Here is a 24,923-nt window from a genome sequence, read left to right as displayed (position 1 = left end):
GCTTTAAAATATCATAGTCTAAACTAGACATATATATTAGCAGCATTTAAAGCCCTTAAATCACAAGTATTGGTACCTACCTGACACACACAAGGCCCTAGGTTCAATTCCCAAGGTGGGGCGGGGGTGGGGGGGAGGAAGGAGGAGGAGGGGGAAGAAGGAGGAAGGAGGAAGGGGGAGGGGGGAGGAGGAGAAGGAGGGGGGTGGAGGAGGAGGAGAAGGGAGGAGGGGGGGAGAGGGGAGGAGGGGGGAGAGGGGAGGGGCAGAGGGGAGGGGGGAGGGGGGAGAAGGGAGGGGGAGAGGGGAGGGGGGAGAAGGGAGTGGGAGAGGGGAGGGGGGAGGGGGGAGAAGGGAGGGGGGGAGGGGAGGGGGAGAGGGAGGGAGGTGGGGGAGGGGGATGAGGAGAAGAAGAATACTAAAAGAGCCTGGCTTAAATAATAATCTACATCTGTTTTTTTTTTTTTTTTAAAGATTAAATTTTCCTATTGGAGTTGCTACCTATAATTAACATGTTACGATCTGAATGTTTGTGGCCCCCTCCCCAAACTCATATTGAAACCTAATCTCCAATGCAATAATATTGAAAGGTGGTACCTTCATAAGGTGCTTAGGTCATGGAAGATTCTGCCTTCATGAAAGGCATAATGCCTCATAGAAGAGGCTTCACCCCCTTTTACCCTCCCACCATTGAGGACACAACCACAAGACACCATCCTGGAAGCAGAGAACAGTCCTTAACAGACATGTAATGTGCCAGCACCTTGATCTCAGACTTCCCAGCCACCCAACTATAAGAATTGTTTATGAATTACCTAAGCTAAATACTTTTTTTTTCTAGCAGCACAGATGGACTACAACAATATGAATTACTTACGTTGTTCTTCTAAAGTCTTTTTGAAGTGTAGGGTATTCTGGCATCTTTCTAATATCTTCCCAGTCTTTATCTTACAAAAAAAATTGAATATTGTTATGAAAAATAATGTTAATTTTACTCAAAATCTAATTGGTTTAGTTTTAAAATATACATAAAACACACTTTATCTTTTGAAAACAAATTATTTTGAAATATGACTCAAAATACTTTTTGCGGGGGTACTGGGGCACTATTCGACCACTGAGGCACATCACCAGCCTTTTTTGTATTTTATTTAGAGACAGGGTCTCACTGAGTTGCTTAGTGCCTCACTGTTGTTGAGGCTGGCTTTGAACTCACAATCCTCCTGCTTTAGCCTCTGGAGCCAGTGGGATTACAGGCATGGGCCACTGCACCCAGCTCAAAATACTATTTGAAAAAGAAAACAAATTACCTGCAGGAAATCCCATGACACTAAATATCCGATCAAGTTGATCATGATGAAAGGGATTGCTTGTTTTAATATCTTCCTGACGACAGTGAAAAATAGGTTCTGAAGTCAACAATTCAGCAAATATGCAACCTATTGCCCATATATCTATGAAGAAAAAAAAATCAAGTTTTTATACAAATGTATTACATTTCCTTAGTTACAATTCCTGGATATAATTCCAACACACACATAAGAATACTTTTCAATAAAGCAATGTACAAAGAACAGCAAGTGTATGAAGAGAATATATACAGTATATATGTGACACGAAATAGCTGTATCATGTAACAGATTGGAAGCTAAATAAAGAACATTTACTTATAAGTTTCCTAAAAAATAAACTTAGAAAGAAATTAAATTTGGCAAGCAATAAATTTTAAGATTTACACAAAAATCTTCCTAGCCACTATTAATAATTTAATCATTGAAGCATTCATTGATAACCTAATACCAGGCACAATACTCAGATCTGACAGAGTCAAACACCATCATCCAATATGGTGATGTGATTCTTTTAATGCTATAAATGTGTAATGAATATGTCTAGACAGACAGCAAAAGGATTTGGAAAAACCCAACTTTTATCTGAAAGATTTCTAGCCTCAGTTCTTTTCCCAACAAATTACAAGGTTTATGAGCTGATAAATAATACAAGCATGACTAGGACATGGTGGTACATGCCTGCGATCTCAGCAATATGGGAGGCAGAAGCAGGAGGATTGTAAGTGGATTAAATTATATTTTATATCCCTTATGATGGATATAAATTTAGTGAGAACCTGTCTCAACATAAAAAATAAAAAGGGCTGGGGATGTAACTCAGTGGTAGAGTACCCCTGGGTTCAATCCCCAGTACTGAAAAAACAAAACACCACAAAACCAGCAAAATACATATATATATATATGTATATGTATATGTATTGTAGGACATCACTAGAGATAGAGCTTATCTTAACAGGTCTGCTCTGATGCTATCCCACCCCCATCCTTAGGACAGAGTTAGGAAGCTTTAAAGGTTTTATAAGGGGCTAGGAATGTAGCTTAGAAGTAGGGAGTTTGTGCAGCATGCTCAAGGACCTGGATTTGGTCCTCAGCATCATAAATTTTTTTTTTAAGTTTTATTAACTAAAGTCACCAATTATAGATTATTCAATTGGGCTTTATATATTGAATGATTAGAATTTATATTCTGGGACTAAAATATTTAAAATGCTTTGCCAAATGTGTAAGTGAATTAATTTTTGTGAGATGTGTATCCACATTTGTCCCTTTAAATAAATGCCATTTAGTTACGTATTTTTAAAACAGATAATAATGCTAGGAATATGGTATAGTTAAAAAAGTACAGTGTTTAGTAGCCTATCAAATGTGAGAATCACATTCTGTAGATAAACCAGAGTTAAATAATATTCATTAGCTAAAATAATTGTCAGTATGATATTTTGTAAAAAGAGAAAATGCCAAGTGCAAAAAAACCATATAGTAATGCCTCTTTTATCTGATCCCATTCAGGAATGGTTTCCTTCCAGCTAAGTTAGCCTTCTGGATAATGGGTACATATCCCTTCAATAACCATTTTTTATTATACCATTACGTGCCATCATAAGGGATATAAAATATAATTTAATCCTCCTTAATGATGCAGTCAAGGTCATCAACATCATAAACATTCATCACACACAGTAGAGTAATAATACTGTTCAGTGTCTACTTTTTAATTCTTTTCTCTCTCCCACATCATGTTGGCTATCATTCTTCCCTGCTGGTCCCATCTCTCTTCCTCCTGGATGCCTTTATCATACAGTCAACTGGGATGACTACTATATTGTTGTTGTTCATGTGTCTATCATGACCACGGTTGTTTTTTATTCAAAACAGAACCCTGGATCTATACTTCCCCACAAACTGCTAAAATAAGGAATATCAAGTAGTGCTAAATTTTACTACAATTTCTGCCTCATATTAGCCTATAATTTTAAGTAGTTATCTGGCTCCTACATCAATCATCTCTGCCTCCTCCTCAGATCTCTTTCCTCAATCAATGGTTGTTCTGATGCTTGTCCCCAATACACACTAGTATCACTGCCACTCCCCTCCCTACTAAATGTCATTCCATAAAACTCCACTGTTATCAAATCATCAAACTCTTTTTCCTATGCTCTGAATATACATACTCATTTCTGACATGGACTGGTATGGAGAAGAATGAGAATGAGTGATTATGTATGTGCTTATATACATATGCTATGAATATCTTTCAAGGCCAAAGATAATTGATTCAGGGAATTATTCTTTTCTCTGTCTTAACATCCTAACTCCTATTGAGAATGAATAATTAGGACTTTACTAAAATTAGAAACTAGTAATTATGTTTTTATCTTTAAATGGTAAATCTCATTTAGTGAGCAAGTAAATTGCAAGCTTAAAATTCAATTTTAGTTCTCCTTACTGAGGAAATAAGAAATATACTTGGTTTTCAATTCATACCCAATTACCTTTATTTCCAAAAACTATTTTTATTTTAACAGAAGAAAATTTAATCAGAAAATAATTATAAGACTGTATTTTTCAAAGTATGGACTCAAGTATGTGGGTCACACATACTGTGTGAACTGTGTGAAAAGTACATGTTAAAAATGGGTCTTACCATGAGTTGAGAATGAAACTGACTTTAGTGGAGCATCACTTAGCTTAACAAAAGGTATTGGCTGAATATGCCTTTTCTTAGAGAAAACACTCTCTTCTAGATATAGACTGTACTGGTAGTAGGTGAGGGCTACAGGCATATGGACTTCTATGGGTACTGCATCCTCTAGGTTATCCAACATCAGCCTGATTGTTCCAAGGCACCACCTGTTTCTTCCAACATTCTAACATTCTCTTTGGCTTATTTTTACTCACTCTCTTCCTATCCTCTGGTAGCTTCTGAGATTGCCTAAGGGATCTAACTGCTTCCAATAGTTGATAAGAAGAGACCTAAATAACAAAAAGTAAACATCATTCTAAAAAAAGTCTCAAAAATACAATGCTACATTAAAAGTCATTTGTTGACAATTGTTGGGCCACTCCATCCCTTTCGTTTTTTTTCTGTAGTTCTTTCTTTACCCTCTACAGACAGCTGCCACTTTCCTCCATGGATCATATGGCCAATTGTGAGAACAAGGGCCTTATATCATCTCACATTCCTCTACTGCCAAACAAATACTGGTTTCCTCACAGCTCTGAGGCTACTCAAAGGCTTTACCATTAATTTAACAGAAGCATTTGACAGTATTTATGAGATATTTACAATATTACAGTTCTATGCTAGAGTATCAGTATCTGAGCAACATATAAACATATTCTAGGTGTTTGACTTTTACAGAAATCAGACCTCCTGATGAACAAGGACATTAATTTGTGTTTGCTTTTTTACCCATGAGCAGGCTAGGTATCAGTCTAATTTGTCCAAATGTGAGAAATTCCTTTGCAGTTCTTTGGGTGCCACCAGGTTTTCATAAGCAAGGATTGTGCTTCTTGTCAATTTTTAACATTATAATTTTAGTATCCTTGTTAAATATGACTCAACAAAAATAATTAAAGGTAGTCCAAACTGATATGAGCCTAACACCAATAAGCAGATAATCCAAATTAAGAAAGAAAATTTAAAGGAATACACTTGGGAAATGTAGGCACTTTATAGAAATAGACCTTCTACCAGCTATTATTCATTCACTCACTATGCTTCTTTTATTATCTCCAGATTTGAGGATGGCTCTCTCCAGCTGACTCTCAACCAACAGAGGGGATATTCTGAGGACACTGTAGTGACCAGATAGCAAAATCTCTGAAGCCTCTGTTATAAAGCTGACTTAAAGTCCCAGTGAGTGTGTTTATGACAGGGTTTCTTACTCAGTGCCCCAACCACCCTGTAGCGAGATAGCAAGCTGCTGAGCACAGTTAATCTAGCTCAACTAACTAGATTATATTTCCTACCTTGAAGGAGAAACTGCATTCTGATAACTAATGGTAAAAGAGAAAGATAAGACATATAGTTCTTGCTAGAAAATATGGTGACTAACTTTCCCCCAAGTAAGAGTTCTTGCCAACACTGTATTACTCCTGCTTTTATATTTTTCTTTCTGTGAGAAAAACAATCCTAAACTTCTCTCTAGTTCTTCTGGTCAATAGTTAGGTGAGAATAAAATAAAATTTGCATGTTCTTATTTTCATAGCAACCTAATAGGATCAGATACCTCTATTCTCTAAAAGAAAATGCTTTCTTCTTTAAAAATTACCATATTCTTCTATTCAGTTCTAAAATCCAAATCTACTTGAATGTAAAATCCAGGAACATAGAAGATATCAGGATTTTAACAGAAAGAAATAAGGTAGTTTTTACCACGTACTTTCATTATTATACCATTTGGTATTTATGAAAGCTCAATGCCAAAATAGCAAATCATGTTAGACCAACTTACCAATAGCCTTTGTATAATGCCTCGCACCAAGCAAAAGTTCTGGAGCCCGATACCAAAATGTCACAACTACTGGATCCAAATCTGCTAGTGGCTTTAGAGGAGAATTGAATAATCTGGCAAAACCCATGTCAGCTAAAAAATAAAATAAATTAATATAAAACTCAGTTTGACATGCTATTAGAACCATGCAAGGTTGATAAAATGGTCACTGACCTTATGAAGCAATGCTTTTCCTCTAGAAAAAATCACAGGTCTATGCCAAGCACTAAATGGGAGTCACTTCATTTATCTTTAGTATCCTCCTGGATGTAGATATTACCATGGTGTCCTTTTTACTCCTGAAGAAACTAAGGCCTAAAGATTTGCCCCAAGCATCACTGAGCTAAGTTTAGTCAGAATTAAAATTAAGGTCTGACTTCAAATTTCTGGTTCTCAGAGACAATTATAATAATAATCTTAAATGTTTCTTAATATATAGAATAGTCTGGGAGTCTCCATGATCAGTCATGACTTCTATATACCTATACATCAAAGAACTGATTCTTATTTAGCTTAGTATGTGCTGCAGAAGCTCCTACATGCTCACATGAGCTGATTTATACATATCACTTACTAAGTCTGCATTAGGTGACAGAATATTGGTAAGTTGGATTTGGCTATGACAGGATATTTACGTTATGGAAAGTAGCAAATGTCACAAACTGAGATGGGAAATAGTCACTAATTCAAGGGTAACCAAAATATCACATGTGTTTCCAAGAGTATGCATAGAACATATAAGAGATAATTTGTTATAATTCAGCATTTAACAAAGGCCTAACCAAAGCTAACTGATCTAAATATTAGGGGTATATAAAACTGAGTTAGGGGTATATAAAACTGAGTTATTAGTAAGATATGTTATTAGTAAAAGAATATTTATAACCATGATAAGGTTCCAGAGATCAATTTTCTTAAGATTTCATAAATAACAAATACCTATGTCTAAAAACACTTGACAGTTTACAACTGGCTTTTATGTGCATCATATACCACTTCATTTAATCCTTTTTTTTTTTTTTTTTTTGGTGGGGGGTGGACCAGAGATTGAACTCAGGGGCACTCAACCACTGAGCCACATCCCCAGCCCTATTTTGTATTGAGACAGGGTCTCACTGAGTTGCTTAACACCTCGCCATTGCCGAGGCTGGCTTTGAACTCAGGATCCTCCTGCCTCAGCTTTCCAAGCCACTGGGATTACAGGCATGGGCCACCACACCTGGCTTCATTTAATCATAATGAGAGCACTGGTATAGTAAGTATTTTGCTCCCCACTTCTGAGATGAATAATCTAAGGCCCAAAGCAAGTTAAATGACTTTCCCAGGTTCACAGAGATAGTAAATAAAGATCTTCACTACTGAAAAACCCATGTTGTAATTTAGGAGCTACTTATTTTTTCTCTTCTTTTTGCAGTGCTGGGGATCGAATCCAGGGGCTTGCATATGCTAGGCAAGCTCTCTACCACTGAGCTACCTCCCTAGCCCTTTTTGTATTTTGAAATGGTATCTAAGTTGCCCATGCTGGCCCCAAACTTTTGAACCTCCTACCTTAGCTTCCCAGATAGCTGGAATTACAGGTGTGTGACACTCTGCCCAGCTATTATCTATATTCTCATACACTAATCTGACATCCATAAATTATACATATGATAAATGCAAACCACAGAGACAAAGTCCCAAGAATGATAAACTTCCATGACTTGAAATATATAATAATCAATGTATTTTGAGTACATAAGGGGCCTCAATATAAAATGTACAAACATACATAAAAGTTTCAACTATAGAGTATCATTTAATCTGAAATTAATGTATGATAATTTACACTGAAATCTTGATTTACTGTGATTTTGTTTCCTTAGAGTTTGAATAAAATTTACAAGAACTTTCAGAGAATGCTTTTGGAGTATCCAGGTCTTTAAAAACAAAGCTATCCAAGGAAGCCTGTGCTGGTGTCTGCAGTTGTTGAGCTAAATTTTCCTATAGCAAACAAAAATATTCAAGCATTTTACTAATATTACACCTATTATTCTACAATATTACACAATATTCAAAGCACTGTTTTATATATTTAATAGGTGTTATTGTTGATGGTAAGTATGTCATCACACAGATGAAAATGATTATATATGATAAATCAGATTAAACAATCAGATGCCAATTACTGTTGATGGCAAAGTATGAGGGAATGCTGTTTTATCCTTTGAAAAGCATTTAAAGTAAAGGCTAAAGTCATCATTTCTCCTCTTATTTTCTACCTCCTTAGTTTTGTCTAAGTTTCATCTAATCACTTTCAGATTAAGTCAAGGCCAGAAGGATACAATAGTCTTAATAATTCCTGCCTATTATATTAACTTCAAAGGAGCTTCAAACCACTTTTCAAATAATTACTAATTTAAACAAAAGATAACTAAGTAACCATTACAACAACAGCTGGTTTAATTGAATTAAACAATTAAACAGACAGGAGTAGCAGAATTCTGGTGTGGGTGTTACATAAGCAGTGTCAAATGAAAGAAAATTAGCAAAAAAATGAAATAAAATAAAAATCAGATATACCATCCAAAGAGTTTACATAACAAAATATATGGAGTAAATAAAATTAGCAAAGGGTTCTAAGAACTGTGAGAATAAAGGAAATTGTTACCGCTTTTTACTTGGTGCTAAATCTCTTGTGGGGAGGGTCTCTTCCAAGGTGTTATGTGGAACAATGCTTAATAAACACTGGTGAAAGTGGACTAAATTTAAACTGTATCTTGAGCTGGATCCTGAAGGAAAAATCTTTTTAAATAGCAAAAAGGAAGGTAATACACATTTTGGCCTGGAAGTCTTTAGGTTGCTGGGGAAGAGAAGATTCAGATATAGGAAAGGGCATAAAATATTTTCCATTCAACCAGGCATATTTTTCTTTTATGAGCCCCAAACAGAACTGTATTAAAACATTAATCACAGGCAATAGCATTATTATTATTTTTTCTTTTCCTGCGGTGCTAGGAACTGAAATCCAGGACCTTGCACATGCTAGGCAAGTACTTTACCATACCTATCCCTTCTCATTTTATTTTCAGAGAAGGTCTCCCTAAGTTGCTCAGGCTGGCCTGGAATTTGTGAACTTCCTGGGATGACAGGTATACACCATTACGCCCAGCAGCCACTAGTGATTTTTTAAAACGAATGTGCAGACTGGGGACGTAGCTTATTGGTAGAGTATTTCCCTGGGATGTGGGAGGCCCTGGGTTGGCTTCCCAGCACTAACAACATCAACGTGACATCAAAACAAAATTTATGCCAGATGCAATGGCACAGTCCTCTAATCCCAGTGATTCACAGGCCAAGGCACGAGGATCCCAAATTCAAGGTCATCTCAACTTATTGAGACCTTCAACACCTTAGCAAGACTTTGTCTCAAAAAATAAAAAGGACTGAGAATGTAGCTCAGTGGTAACATGCCCCTGAATTCAATCTGCAGTACCAAAATAAATTTTACAAAAACAGTAACTTAGTCAACTAGACCTTTATTATTTCTTTCTTTCAATCCTGATTTTATCCCTAATCTTGGCTAAAATTCAATCCTAAAACTCTTAACATTAAGGTTATTAATTGCCAACCAGATGATGGATTTTATGTTAAGGAGTAGTAAGAAGACATTAGATTTGGGTGACTGGGATATAGTAAATGACACAAACAAGAGAGAGTATAAGAAAATGATGATGAAGTTGGTTTGGAACAATGGAGTATAGACTGCCAGGAGGACAGCCAAATAGAAAGAATTCAGCTAGGGTGACAGAATAGAATCTAACACCCAGATCTTAAAATCATTTTCATAGAATCAAGATTTTGAAATCAAATTTATCAATTCTCTAAAGAAGTAACTGTAGAAGGAGACCATGTTCCAAACCAATACTTAGGATATCTTAAAATAAACAGGTAAATTAGAGTAAAAGGCATTAATGAATGAAATGCAGAAGTAACATCAAAAGTGGCAGACAGAAAAATAGAATTATATGATGCCATATAGACCAAGGAAAAAGACAGTCTCAAGACCAGACAGGCCAGAGGAACAAATGGTTTATTGTAGTAAAGAAGAACAGGAGTAAGGCAGGACACTGGGTTTGGTAAGCTAGGGGTCACAAATGTCCTTTTATAAAGCAGTTTTGATCAAGAGATAAATTAGATGCCAGACTATAACAAATTAGGGTAAGTGGAATCCAAAAGTGAACATCAAGGATGTTCCAGAAGTATAGGAATAAGAGTGGAATAAAAATAGAACAAATGTTAAAGAAAACAACATGGATACAAGATTTATTTTAAAATCAGGAAAAGGACTATGAACGTTTGAAGGAAAGAAGAAACTTGAGAAGAGGAAAATGATAATACTATCATATAAGAATCTTAGGCAGGGCAGGGTGATATTTAGAAGATAGGAAAGGAACCAGTAAGTTCGACTTTGGAAGGGAAGAGTAACTCTTTATCTGAGGCTGTTTCATAGGCAGAGTTGTGTTGACAAAAAGTGGAAGTGAGCAAGGTCACACAACCAACTCCGACATTAACAGATGTTTATTTGTTTTTAGCCATGTAGTCTCAGGACTACATGGACAATCCCTTTTACTCTTTCACCTGTACCTCGTAAAATGTAGGTACTTTAAAAATGCCTATAAGAAAAAGAGTGTGAGTATAAAACACAAACAAGTGAGGAGGAGTAGAAAAGGGAGGGGGAAAGATAAGAGGTATAGCAGCCCCCAGGTAATTAATTAATTAACATTAATACTTTTTTGAATAAAGCTGAATGCAAACTCAGAGTAGAATTTTAATGAAAGCGAAGTTGGTTTAGAGCTTCTTCAGAAATAGGTTAGGAAAATAATGGAAGAAGCCGAAAACTAAGCAGCAGGACAGACTCAGGTGAAGCAGGAAAGCATGAGTTTGTTTTAGGTCAACTTAGCACCTTCTCTAGCACAGTATATTCTAATAGCAAAGAAAGTAGGCTGATAAAACAAATTTAAAGTCCTTTTAAAAAGCACTGGACTTGTAGCTCAGTGGTAGAGTGCTTATCTAGCACATATGAGGCACTGGATTCGATCCTTAGCAACACATAAAAATCAAGAAAGAAAGAAAGTATTTATCCATCTATAACAAAATTTTTTTTAAATTGAACATCCAATAAACATAATTTCTATGAAAATAGATTAGACAAAGCATTTCTTAGCTCATTTTTTAGGTATAAATAATGTTAATTTCTTTTAGACCCTTCAAGTAAGTATGAAAGGCTAAAAACATATATTCATTGGGAAAAAATGTCAGTCCCTGGCACAGGATATGCAGGCCAAGAGTGGGGGAGTGAGGAAAACATGTGAGGGTCTCTATGTATTAAGTCAAGGGGGATGTATTCAGGGAAAGGACATTTGGTAAGGTTAAGAAAAAAAAACGAGATTTATGGGATTATGTTTAGGGTAACTCTGCAGGACAGTGGTAGTAAGTAACATAAACACATGCTTGGGACATTGTATGGGAGTGAATATCTTCGTGGGCTTGCTTGTCAATTCCCAGTGATTTCTCAACTTAGAATTACAGGATCTTATTGGGGGGGAAGGGTTGAGGTTTTATAGACTATACACCTACATTTTCCAACATCTTTCCTAAAAATAATGTGCAGAAGTAATTTTAAAATTAACTTCTTAAATAAGAGTATTAAATAGGGAAACCATCATTGAAGGAATTTCAGCTTCTTAATAAATTATTTAAGGAGTAATTACCTACCTATTTTGACTCTCCCTCTCTCGGGACCTTCTCCCATTACTAGGATATTTGCTGGTTTCTAGAAATAAAAATAGAGCATTCAAATTACTGTTTATTCCTTTGACATGCTCTAAAATGGAAAAACTTCTTATAATATGAAAATAGCATTTGTGCATTTTCATCAAAACTAAACTTAAAATCAAATAGCAAGCACCTTCTACATAGTTAAAGCACTCAACACACTTGAAGTTAGCACTAACTTTACATAAACATCCTTGCCATGGAAAAATAACTTATTTTCAAAATTATGCCATTCAAATAATTACAAAACAATTAAAGTTACTGTTTATAATCATCTCACACAAAAAAATAGTAATAACAATTTTAAAACCTGCATAAGTTATATAAACTGATTATTGCCAGAACAAAGAGTTAGCGTGGATGAAAATTTTTTATATAAAAATTTCAAACCACAATAAAATTGCCTTCACTTAAATAAATCAAATGGAATATTCTTTACTAAATATTCCTAACCTGCCGTAGGAAAACATGACCAACATTTAACAGACTCCATTAAAATTCATATGCACATGCAAAAGTAAGAAACTCCAAATATAATTTCAAAATGTAGAAAAGTAAAAACCAAGGTTAATACAGAGCTATATAAAGAAAATGAGTAGGCGGTAAATGTATCTACCATCTTTTAAGCTATCTTTATCTTCAGACATTTGGAAAAAGAAACTGTGCAGAGAGATTTGGGGTGGGAAGAGGCAAGTGAGTCTTTGTAGAGAAAATCTGTGTTTAAATTTACTGAATTCATTTATTTAATCGATGAATATGTTTTAATGTCTTCTAGGGGCAAAGAACCATACCTAAGCATTAAGAGGAAAAACTAAAACATCATAAAACCAAGATCCTAATCTCCAGATGCTCACTATGTAGAAAAAAAAAAATTGGAAGTTTTGTATAATATTAGAAGCTTGGCCTGAGGCCTTTCTTCCATTAGAGATTTAACTGGGCTACCTTTATGATCCCTCTCAATCTGCTAATTTTTTTAAGCATTTCAATGAAAACAATAAGTACTACTTTTTAGAAGTTCAAAGTCAGAAGTGATTAACTAGAGATTTCATTACTGAGGGAAATGTTCACAGGGGTGGGGGGGTGGGAACTATATCCATTTGCAGATCCTGAAAAATGAACAGCAATCAGCATGGCAGAGTAGAGGAAGAGTGAGAGCACCAGAGCATCACAGAAGGTGAAAAAACTGTGAATGGGTATACTGAGGATACAATAAGAAGTCTGACTTAGCAGGAGAAGGCTCATGTTGGGGGAAGTTGGATGAAACTGGACTCTAGATAGTCTTAAATACCAGGTGAAGTAATCTGAGCTTTTTATACTACAGGTAGTGAGATTATAGGAAAGGTGGAATAAGAGAACTGGGCATGAAGTGATAAGGGACCAGAGAGGAAGAAATAGAGCTGAGAAGTGTTTAGAGGAGAAAATGTAGAGAACTTTGTGACTACTTGAAATCAAAGATTAAGAAAGAGTGATAAAGATTTCACCAAAGTTTTCTGAATCTATGTGCTCAAAAGAATGACAGTGCCTTCTATGGAAATAGAAAAGTTATGAGAGATACTGGTTTGGGATGGGGAACAACAAAGAATAGTTGACACTAAGTTTGAGTAACATGAGATGCCTAAGTCATACTAGCCAGGGGAGTGAGAATAAGAAAATTTGGATTTGAAAGTTATTGCCACTACAGTGTAATAATTAAAAACGTGAGACATGATTAATTCACCATAGAAAAATAAGAAAAATAACATCAGATAAAAACTGATGAATGAATAAATTTCCAAATTCAAGTTTGGAAAAAGAATCAAGTTTGGTAACTACTTATCAAAGATACATTATTACTGTACTGCAGACCTTTAGGGAAAAAATTTTAAAGAACTTGACTTTGTCAAGAAGCATAAGCCTAGTAAGGCAAGTTGGGAAAGACAGCTTTTTTAGAATAGAATGCATATTATAAAAAGTGACAAAATAGAAAAGTACCAAAAGAATGATTCTTTTCAGTGAATATCAGATAGTCTTTAGGAAGATGACTTTGGATGACTACAAGTAAACAGGACACAGATTTATTAAGAAGAAACAAAAGAATGACTATTTTGGCAAATGGAACCCTACAGGTAAGAACACAGTCACATACAAACACAGACATACCATATTAAGAGCCTGTATGAGTATTTTTATGTGAGTAGAGCATAGAACGCTTTGTACAGAAATAAGACCAGAAAACTATGTTGGGAATAAAATACCACATTAAAAAAACTGGAATCTATTCTATAGGCAAAGCAAAACAAGACAATGAGATAATCACATCTATTTAAGAAAGAAAATCTGGGAACAATATGAAGAATAGATTGGAAGGTTAGATGAATCAATGACCAATGAAGCACAAAGTAGAGGTTGGAAATGAGCTACAAGAGTCTAGGGAAAAGTACAACTTAATCTGTGGCAATGGTCACAGAGGAACACAAAAACATTTCAAGGTAAAAGTTCAAGACTTGTCATCATTGTTTTTTTTACACCATTCTCTCCATCCTCATTTATTCAACAAATATTGATTATATGCATACTAAGCAATAGACAATGGTTTTGATGTGAGAAATGTGACAGAAAAAAAAACAGGAAAAATTCTTGCCCTTTTGGAGTTTATATTCTAGTGGAAAGAGAATAAATAAGTATATACATAGTACATCATATATTATAAGTAATATGGAAATAAAGAAAACAAGGAGATTGCCATATCTTGTATTATGGCTAACCAAGTGTTCTAAGGGACTCTGCCCTTACAGAACAATTATATGCAGCATAAGGAAAATTTCTCAAAGTGTCCCTTATCTCACAGGGGTCAAAGATATCTGCAACAACTGAATAATGTATCCTTATGGATGGAGAGTTAAGGAAGAAAGGCAGAATGGACCTCAGAGCAGATACTAAATACACAATTCCCTTGAGACATGGAACCCTGAATCATCAACCAGGTGAGGAAGTTGAGTCTTCTATTCTACAATTGCCAAGACCCCAATGGGAACGAAACCTAGATACCACCAGAAGAAGCAAAAGCAAAACCTTTCCAGAGGCAAAAAACTTCCCAACTTAGGCCTGAGGAATCATGTTTCCATAGTGAATTAAAATCAGAATCCATTCATATGATATTGACAAGAGGTAACCTAAATGAAGGACCCTAAAAGCTAAAAATTTAAGAATGTTTAAAATATATTAACTGCTTAAGGAAAGCTGAGTCAAGCACAGAAATGTCAGACTAAATAATTTTGAAGACAAAAGCATAATTATGAGGTCCAGAAATGGTCATTATATAATGATACAAAGTTCAATTTACCAGAAAGAGGCAACGATTCTATACTTGTTACGTTTTACTTATACACACACATTTATGTATGTATGTACGTATATACGTGTTTAAAACTTGATATAACTTCAGGAAGAAAAAAGACCAATGATAATATAGCTTTTTAAATACTGATATTTCAAGCAGACAAAGATTAGTTTTGTATACTACCCAAAGAATACAATTAACAAGGATGAACTAATGGGTATATACTCAACTTTTTACCCAATAATTAGAGAATATATGTTTTTCCCTCTCAGGCACATTTACAAATGTTGATTATATACCAACAGGTCTCAAGAAATTGTTATTAAATGGACTATGTTCTCTGACTACAATTCAATTAACTTAAAGTCAATTATAAAAATATAAATTTAAAACTTAGAATATTTCTAATGAACTCAGAAGTAAAAGGAGAAATCATAAAGAAAATTAAAATACTCAGGAATTAAATATTTAAAATACTTCATTTCAAAACCTGTGAAACGCAGCTAATACAATACTATATTATAAGGAAATTTATAAATTAACTATGTTAGGAAAAAAGTAAGCCTGGAAATAATGAATTAAGAGGACAAGAAGAAAGAAAGAAGGAGGAGAGGAAGGAGGAGGAAGAAAAGGATGCAGCAGCAGCTACTGCTCAAGAAAATAAACAAAAAGAGAGTAGAAGGAAAAAGACAAAGAAAAGGGCAGAAATTTATGAACCCGAGAGGATTTATGAAGTCCATGGGACAACTAGAGCAAGAAGAGAGAGGTACAAAAATAAACAACATTACAAATGAAGGAAAAAAAACATAACTATGATCCAGGGGAGGACAGAAAGACAAAAGAATCCTATGAAGAACTTAACTAATTTGAAAACGTATACATAATAGCCAAAGTCAAGAAAATGTAGCCTACAAATTGATTCAAAATGAATTAGAAAACCTGAAGAAATTAAGAAGCACTGAATTAAGTTGACTATTCCTATTAGGCCAGTTTAATTTTGATAGCAAAACCAGACAAAGCATGAAAAAGAAAAATTTCAGAATAATTTCACTCTTCAGTATAGATAAAAAAAATTTAAACAAAATATGAGTAAATCAAATCTAGGAAACAAGAATACCAATATAGTCTAACATGAGAAAAACCATACAAGTCTATAAAGATGAAAATGATGCAATCATTTTGATAGATGCTGAAAAAGCAGTGGATAAAATTTAATACTCGTTCATAATAAAAATTACCAGCAACTTAGACTAGAAAAAAATTTTCTTTTCTTTTTTAGTTGTTGATGGACCTTTATTTTATTTGTTTATTTATATGTGGTGCTAGAAATCAAATGCAGTGCCTCACACATAGGCGGCAAGTGCTCTACTGCTGAGCTACAACTCCAGCCCCAGGAAACAATTTTCTTAATTTGATAAAGGATATATATCAAAAACTAAGAAGAAAACACTGGAAATACTCCCTTTAAGATTGGTAATAGCACATGTCTGTAATCTTAGCAACTTAGGAAGCTAAGGCAGGAGGATCTCAAGTTCCAAACTAAGCAATTTAGTGAAACCCTCTCAAAAAATTAAAAGGGTTAGGGATGCAGCTTAGTGGTAGAGCACCCCTAGATTCAATCCCCAGTAACTAACACACACACACACACACACACACACACACACACACACACACACACGAATTCAGGATGTCCACTATCATCACTTCTAAAGTTAACATGTATTGTAAATACAATGCTATTATTAAATATTAAATATTAAAGGCACATGAATTATAAAGACAGAAAAACTATTCAGATGATTTCATTATCTACATCAAAAAACTCAAAAGATAAGTTATTAGCAATCATAGAAGGGTTTAGAGAGATATCTGGCTAATTGAATAATATAAAAAAGTCAATGCATTTCTATATTTTAGTAAAAGTAAGAGCTAGGAAATATATATATTTCAAAGCCAATGCTTCTATAGCAACAAGAACTATACAGTATTTAGGAATAAATTAACAAAGGATGTTATGGTTTAGATGTGGTGTCCCCCAAAAGCTCATGTGAGAGAATGCAAAAAGGTTTGAAGGAGAAATGACTGGGTTATAGACTTAACCTAATCAGTGAATTAATCCTCTTGATAGGGATTAAGTAAGTAGTAATTGAAGTGGTAGGGTGTAGCTAGAGGTGGTGGGAATTGGGGCGTGGTTTGGGGGGTGTATATATCTAGCCAGTGGAGTCTTTCTTTCTCTGCTTCTTGATCACCAGGTAAGCTGCTTCCCTCTGCCACAGTCTTCCACCATGATGTTCTGCCTCACCTGAAGCCCTGAGGAAAGGAGCTGACCTTCTATGACCTTCTGAAACCCTGAGCCCTCAAATACGCTTTTCCTTCTCTACAATTGTTCTGGTCAGATCTTTTAGTCATAGCAGCAAAAAAGCTGACTAAAACAAAGGATGTACATGATATGTATGGAATCTTATTTTAAATGACATAAAGAAGTCCTAAATAATGACCTCATGTTTAGAGATAAAAAGACTCAATGTAGTAAAGATATCAATTCTCCTCATATTTATTTTTAAATTCAATGTGATTTCAATTAAAAAAAATCCCATTAGAGTTTTTGTAATGGGGGAGGTAGGACCTGAAAAGCTGATTCTAAAAAGAGCAAAGGACTAAGAATAGCCAAGATACAAAGAATATTATACAGGGGATTGAGGAGTGGGAATAGGAATCTGGCTCAAAACCAGATACCAAAGCTTGTTTTAGAGCTATGATAATTATCAGTGTGATGGTAGTACAGGAACAGATAAACTAATCAATGATGGAAACCATGATACTGACAGAAGAACAACTTGAGATCAATGGAAAAAGGAACAACTATTTTTAAAACGATGCAGTAACAACAGATGAGGATTTGTATAAATGTGAAAAAATAAAATGAATCATCACGCTTTCTCTCTCTCTCCACACACACACACACACACACACACACACACACATCAATTGCGACCAAAGATCTAAATAACACACACATCAATTTCAACTGAAGATCTAAATAAAAAGTAAACCTTTACAACTTCAGAGAAAAAGTCTGAGAACATCTTTTTTGATCCTGAGGTAGATTTAAATTTCTTAAAACAAGTCACAAAAAACTCAGTCACAAAAAACTCTGATCATAAAAGACTGAGAAATCTGACTATGTTATAATAACTTCCAATCATCAAAAAATGAGAAAATTTAAAATCAAAGCACAAACTGGAAGAAGTACTTATAACACATACAAGCAAGAAAGATTAAAGAAATCATACAAGTTAAAATGAAAAACAACCAAACAGAAAAATGAGCAAAATGTCCAAACAGATAATCAACTAAAGCAGAAATTTTTAATAAGTATTATGAAAAGATGTTCAACCCAACCAATAAGGGAAATGTAAAGTAAGATCACAACGGACACTATCTTACTTACTAGATTGGTTAAAAATTAAGAATAGGAAGTAGATCAATGGAAATTCCTATACATTGCTGGTTGGAGTATAAACTGGTATAACTTCTTTGGAAAACAATTTGACAACATCTTGCAAAAGTAAACAAATGCATACCTTTTGACTCAGTAATTCTATTTTTAGATATACCATAGAATGTTCATAATACCAGTTTGTATTTTTTTTAAAAAATGTGGTAGAGTAACACAAAATTTTAAAACAGTAGTGAAAAAAGTCACTGAAATATAAACAAATGTAAAAACATGTTCAAATTGTGGAAGCACTGAATAAAAAAAGCAAGTTTTAGAAGACTACATATATACAACAGGATACCATTTTCAAAAAGCTTAAAATCAGGCAGAGCTAAATATACTAAATGAGATAAATCTTTTCTCTCCCCTTGCCCCAGTATTGGAGTGCTTTGAGGAGTGGGAATAGGAATCTGGACCCAGGAGTCCTTTCCAACTGAGCTACATCCCATTCCTTATTTATTTATTTGTTATTTTTAGACAGGGTCTCACTAAAGTGCCTCGAACTTGCAATCCCACTACATCTGCCTCCCAGGTCACTGGGATTCCAAGTGTGTGCCATCTTACCCAGGAAGATAAATTCATTTTTAAATAGAAGAGAATAATTGATTCAAATCCAGGATATTTGTTCCCTTTTGGGAGGAGGAAGGAGAATATGGAACAACAAATAAAAGCATACTATTGGTAATCTTCTAGTTACTGAGTTAAGTGATAGGTTCTTGACAATTCACTGTATTTTTATGCCTTATGACATACAAATATTTTAGATATTCTTTTGTACGTACATATTCAGAAGATAATGAAGACAGAAAATAAAGCAAGGAATAGGGATAGGTACTGTTTTGAATAAACTGGTAAGGTGATATCTTCGACATTGTTTAAGCATTCTTTTCTCTTCAGAGAAAGCCTTCTGGAGAAAGTAACATTTTGCATAAGACCTGAAGGAGGTACAATAGTGAGCCAGCTGGATGTCTAAGGAAAGAGCAGTCCAGGCAGAAGAGCAACTTGCAAGGCTTGAGGCAAAAGTGTGCCTGGACAAATCAGATACAAAAACATATCAAAAAGATCGTGCACCATGATCAAGTGGGATTCATCCCCGGGATGCAAGGTTGGTTCAACATACGGAAATCAATAAATGTAATTCATCACATCAATAGACTTAAAGATAAGAAACATATGATCATCTCAATACATGCAGAGAAAAAATTTGACAAAATACAGCACCCCTTTATGTTCAAAACACTAGAAAAACTAGGGATAACAGGAACTTACCTCAACATTATAAAAGCTACCTACACTAAGCCTCAGGCCAGCATCATTCTAAACGGAGAAAAACTGAAGGCATTCCTCTAAAATCTGGAGCAAATCAGGGATGCCTTCTCTCAACACTTCTATTAAACATAGTTCTTGAAACACTGGCCAGAGCAATTAGACAGACGAAAGAAATTAAAGAAATAACTATAGGAAAAGAAGAAATTAAACTATCACTATTTGCTGATGATATGATTCTTATCTAGAAGATCTAAAAAACTCTACCAAGAAACTTCTAGAATAGTAAATGAATTCAACAAAGTGGCAGGATATAAAATCAACACCCATAAATCAAAGGCATTTCTGTATATCAGTGACAAATCCTCTGTAAAGGAAACGAGGAAAACTACCTCATTCACAATATCCTCAAAAAATAAAATAAAATATTTGGGAATCAACTTAACAAAAGAGGTGAAAGATCTTTACAATGAAAACTATAGAACCCTAAAGAGAGAAACAGAAGAAGACCTTAGAAGATGGAAAGATCTACCTTGCTCATGGATAGAATTAATATTATTAAAATGACCATACTACCAAAAGTACTATACAGGTTCAATGCAATTCCAATCAAAATTCCAATGGCATTCCTCATAGAAATAGGAAAAGCAATCATGAAATTCATCTGGAAAACTAAGAGACCCAGGAAGAGTGAAATAGGTGGTATTGCTGTACCAGACTTTAAACTATACTACGGAGCAATAGTAACAAAAACAGCATGGTACTGACACCAAAACAGGCTGTAGACCAATGGTACAGAATAGAGGACACAGAGACTAACCCACAAAATTACAACTACCTTATATTAGACAAAGGTGCCAAAAGCATGCACTGGAGAAAGCATAGCATCTTCAACAAATGGTGCTGGGAAAACTGGAAATCCATATGCAACAAAATGAAATCGAATCCCTATCTCTCACCATACACAAAAGTTAACTCAAAATGGATCAAGGTTCTAGGGATTAAACTAGAGACTCTGTGTCTAATAGAAGAAAAAGTAGGCCCTAATCTCTATCACATGGGACTAGGCCCCAACTTCCTTAATAAGATACCTATAGCACAAGAATTAAAACCAAGAATTAACAAATGAGATGGATTCAAACTAAAAAGTTTTTTCTCAGCAAAAGAAATAATATGTGAGGTGAATAGGGAGCCTGCATCCTGGGAACAAATTTTTACCCCTCACACATCAGATAGAGCTCTAATCTCTAGGGTATATAAAGAGCTCAACAAGATAAGCACCAGTAAACAAATAATCCAATCAATAAATGGGCCAAGGACCTGAACAGATACTTCTCAGAAGAGGATATACAATCAATCAACAAATATATGAAAAAATGCTCATCATCTCTAGCAATCAGAGAAATGCAAATTAAAACTAAGATACGCTAAGATACCATCTCACTCCAGTAAGAGTGGCAGCCATTATGAAGACAAACAACAAGAAGTGCTGGCAAGGATGTGGAGAAAAAGGTACACTCATACATTGCTGGTGGGACTGCAAATTGGTGCAGCCAATGTGGAAAGCAGTATGGAGATTCTTTGGAAAGCTGGGAATCGAACTACCATTTGACCCAGCTATTCCTCTCTTCGGACTATACCCAAAGGACCTAAAACAGCATACTACAGGGACACAGCCATATCAATGTTTATAGCAGCACAATTCACAATAGTTAAAATGTGGAGCCAACCTAGATATCCTTCAGTGGATGAATGGATTAACAAATGTGGCATTTATACACAATGGAATATTACACAGCAATAAAAAGAATAAGATCATGGCATTTGCAGAGAAATGGATGGCATTAGGGAAGATTATGCTAAGTGAAGTTAGCCAATCCCAAAAAAACAAATGCCAAATGTCTTTTCTGATGTAAGGGGGGTGACTCAAAATGGGGTTGGGAGGGAGAGCAAGGGAGGAAGATTACCTCTAGATAGAGAATAGGGGTGGGAGGGAAAGGGAGGGAGAAGGGGAATAGCATGGATGGTGGAAGGAGACCTTCATCATTATACAAAATACATGTATGACGATGTGAATTTGGTGTCAACATACCTTATATACAATCAGAGATATGATAAATTGTGGTATAAAGGTGTATTAAGAATTGTAATGCAAATAATAATAATAATAATAATAATAATTTTTAAAATACAATGTAGGGCTAGGGATGTGGCTCAGTGGTTGAGTGTCCCAATCCCTAGTACCAAAAAGAAAGAAAAAATCCATAAAGCTCATATTCAGAAATTTAAAAAAAAAAAAAAAGTGTACCTGGAGTGAACTAGAGACATGGCTAAGGAGAACCATGGCATTAGGAAGGACAGAATAATACAGTTGTGATGATTATAGAGAAAGGAAACCCAAGGAAGGACTTACTTGCTGTTTTAAATATTCTGCTTATAGATCAAGTCACTTTAGTAACTGGAACTGGCTACCTTCTTGAGCATGTCTAGCCTGTGCTCTGAGAGTTGGTGAGGGCTGCCACAGGTTTGCAGATGGGCAAGAGCAAGGACATGATGTCTGTAGCAGTTAGGGAGAATCTTGATGAGCTAGCAGGCTAGCCAGCTGGAGAAAAGAGTAGAGGTAACTGACTGGAGTCAATGTGAGAGGAAAAGAGTAAGTAGTTGGAGAAGCAATGGAGAATTAAGACAAAGATTGGAGGGGGCTTTTAATCATAGAGTCACACAGGAACTAGGAAAGATTTTAGGTTTAATATGACTAGAATTAGCATCATTCTGTTATTTTATCCTTCTTTTTTACCCTTAGATTTTAAATAGTTGTATAATATAGATGGATGGATGGATGGGTAGGTAGGACAGGGAGAAACACAGGTTGATTTTGATATTCTGCCCAATCTCTGATGGCAGGATTTGGAAAGATTGTCATTTACCATGACATTATGTATTTCTGTGATGTTTGATTTTGTAAAATTTAGTTATTTACAATAAGAGAAGCGTATATTTAAAAATAAAATAAAAAATAAATACTACTGGAGAAAATAAAGGGAGGGGGGAAAAACCAATGAAACAACCTGTGAAGAAAATCAAAGGTAAAAAAAAAAAAACCTATATAGAACAGGATTCTAGACAATAAGAGAATTTAAAAAGGAAGAAGTAGCTACAAGTGGAATGAATAATTAGAAGGTCACTGGCAACTCAGTGAAAATAATCTCTGTGCATTTACAGAAGCCAGGCACAGTGAATGTGGCCCAAATAAGTGAAAAGAAGGTAATGCAGATTTACAGTATAATTTTAAAGGCCTTAATGAGAATGCGACTTCTAGGGGACATAATTTTTAAAGTTGTAAACTTTCAAACAAATCATCTTACATACCACTTGTTATACAGTATTTGTTAACACCAAAAGTTTGAGTTTAGGCACTTTCAAAATAAAGACAATAAGATAAAACATAATTTTTAAGTATAAGATATGGGCGCAAAAACTGCTTTATAAAATAAATAAAATACAATAAACTGCCAAATGTGAGAACTACAGGAAGCAGGTTTTATATCACTTAACTAACTCTTGTTAGACATTCTTTCAATTGCACTGTTGAAACAACAAGAACAATGAATGAGGACACAAACAGATGCAAGAGAGAGTCTAGCTAGCACTGAAGTTAGAGAATACCTTTGGGAAACATACTTGAAGCCTATCCTATGGAAGCTCTATGTATAAGGTCTCTACACAGAGTCTGAGATGAGGGCAGAGGCATAGTTAGGGGAACAGTAGTCTATGAGTTCTTCCATAAAGTCTGAGAAAGAAACCTAGAGCTTGGGCTGTTACCCACAGGTACATTAAGACCTAGAATTGCACAGGGGAATAATTTTAAAATATTCATCCCTTCACTGGGACTACCTCTCCCCTTCAGAAAAGTAAATAAATGTTAAGGTCACAAGATATTTTATGTTTCAAAGTAACAATATAAACAAAATAATTTATACAATCAACATGAAAATGTGTTTAACTTTTCAAAGTATTCACTTTTCTTTTCTCTTTTTCTTTGCAGGGGCGTGGGGAAGGGCTGCCATGGAGTCCTGGGAATTGAACTCAGAGGGACTCAATCATTGAGCCACATCCCCAGCCCTATTTTGTATTTTATTTACAGACAGGGTCTCACTGAGTTGATTAGCACCTCGCCATTGCTGAGGCTGGCTTTGAACTCACGATTCTTCTGTCTCAGCCTCTAGAGAGCCACTGGGATTACAGGCATGCGCCACCGCGCCCAGCTCTTTTCTCTCACATGGGTATGTGCATGGTGGTATTGATTCAACCCAAAGTCTTATCTCATGCATGCTAGGCAAGTGCTCTACCTCTGACCTACATCACCCCTTTTTTATTTAATTTTAAGACATGGTCTAAATTGCCCAGGCTGACCTTGAAATCCTCCTGACTCAACTTGCTGTGTGGCTGGGATTACAGACATGTGCCACTGTGCCAGAAACTTCATTTTTCTATAGGGTCTTTGGGGCAAATTTCAGAATACCTCCATCCAAGCAAGATTCCATGCTGAATTATATACATAGATGTTTCATTTTAAAACATTTTTTAGTTGTCAATGAATCTTTATGTATATGCAGTGCAGAGAATCGAACCCATGCCTTACACATGATAGGCAAGTACTCTACCACTGTGCTATGACCCCAGCACTTATGTTTAATTTTAAAAAGACCACCTACAGTGATTACTTTCAGTGAAAGTATATGTATTGTTTAAAAAAGGAAACTTCAGTTCACACACATAACCCATACCCACACACAAATCTAAATGATGAAGAAAGGATACCAAAATTGTTCTGACCTAGTTACATCCCAATTAACATAGACTATGCTTTACTAAAACTCCTATTCTTACTGTGAACAAAAAATGCCAGCTGTGAAAGAAAGTGATACTGCTGGGTTTGCACACTTTGGTTACCATAGAAACAGTAGAAATGGCAGTAGTTGGATGGCTCACATTTAAGTTATCAGCAATAAAATCAGACAAATCAATTCTACAAGGTTTGCTTTAGTTCAATTGTATTTTCAAGGCAAAAGAGAAGGAAATAATGGGATAAATAAAACAACCACTCAGAAGATATCACTGAAATATCTGTGTTTTTGCAGAATTTAGTTAATTCAATTTATATTCATGATGCTCTACAT

The 24,923-nt window shown here is 35.1% G+C and overlaps 1 protein-coding gene across 1 annotated transcript in view; it reads right to left on the bottom strand.

Annotated features, from left to right (window-relative positions):
• The window catches only part of Cdk19 (cyclin dependent kinase 19), a 157,178-nt gene that overhangs the window by 17,385 nt on the left and 114,870 nt on the right, over positions 1-24,923 (bottom strand). The window contains exons 5-8 of the mRNA XM_026389656.2: positions 11,600-11,657; positions 5,807-5,938; positions 1,308-1,451; positions 875-944 (exon numbers count right to left, since the gene is read on the bottom strand). Coding sequence (XP_026245441.1) covers positions 875-944; positions 1,308-1,451; positions 5,807-5,938; positions 11,600-11,657 — 404 coding nt within the window. The remainder of the gene's footprint in view (positions 1-874; positions 945-1,307; positions 1,452-5,806; positions 5,939-11,599; positions 11,658-24,923) is intronic.

The sequence above is a fragment of the Urocitellus parryii genome, chromosome 8 (assembly GCF_045843805.1).
Source record: "Urocitellus parryii isolate mUroPar1 chromosome 8, mUroPar1.hap1, whole genome shotgun sequence".
NCBI lineage: Eukaryota > Metazoa > Chordata > Mammalia > Rodentia > Sciuridae > Urocitellus > Urocitellus parryii.
The sequence above is the reverse complement of the archived record's forward strand: the minus strand, read 5'-3'. Positions and strand labels throughout refer to the sequence as shown.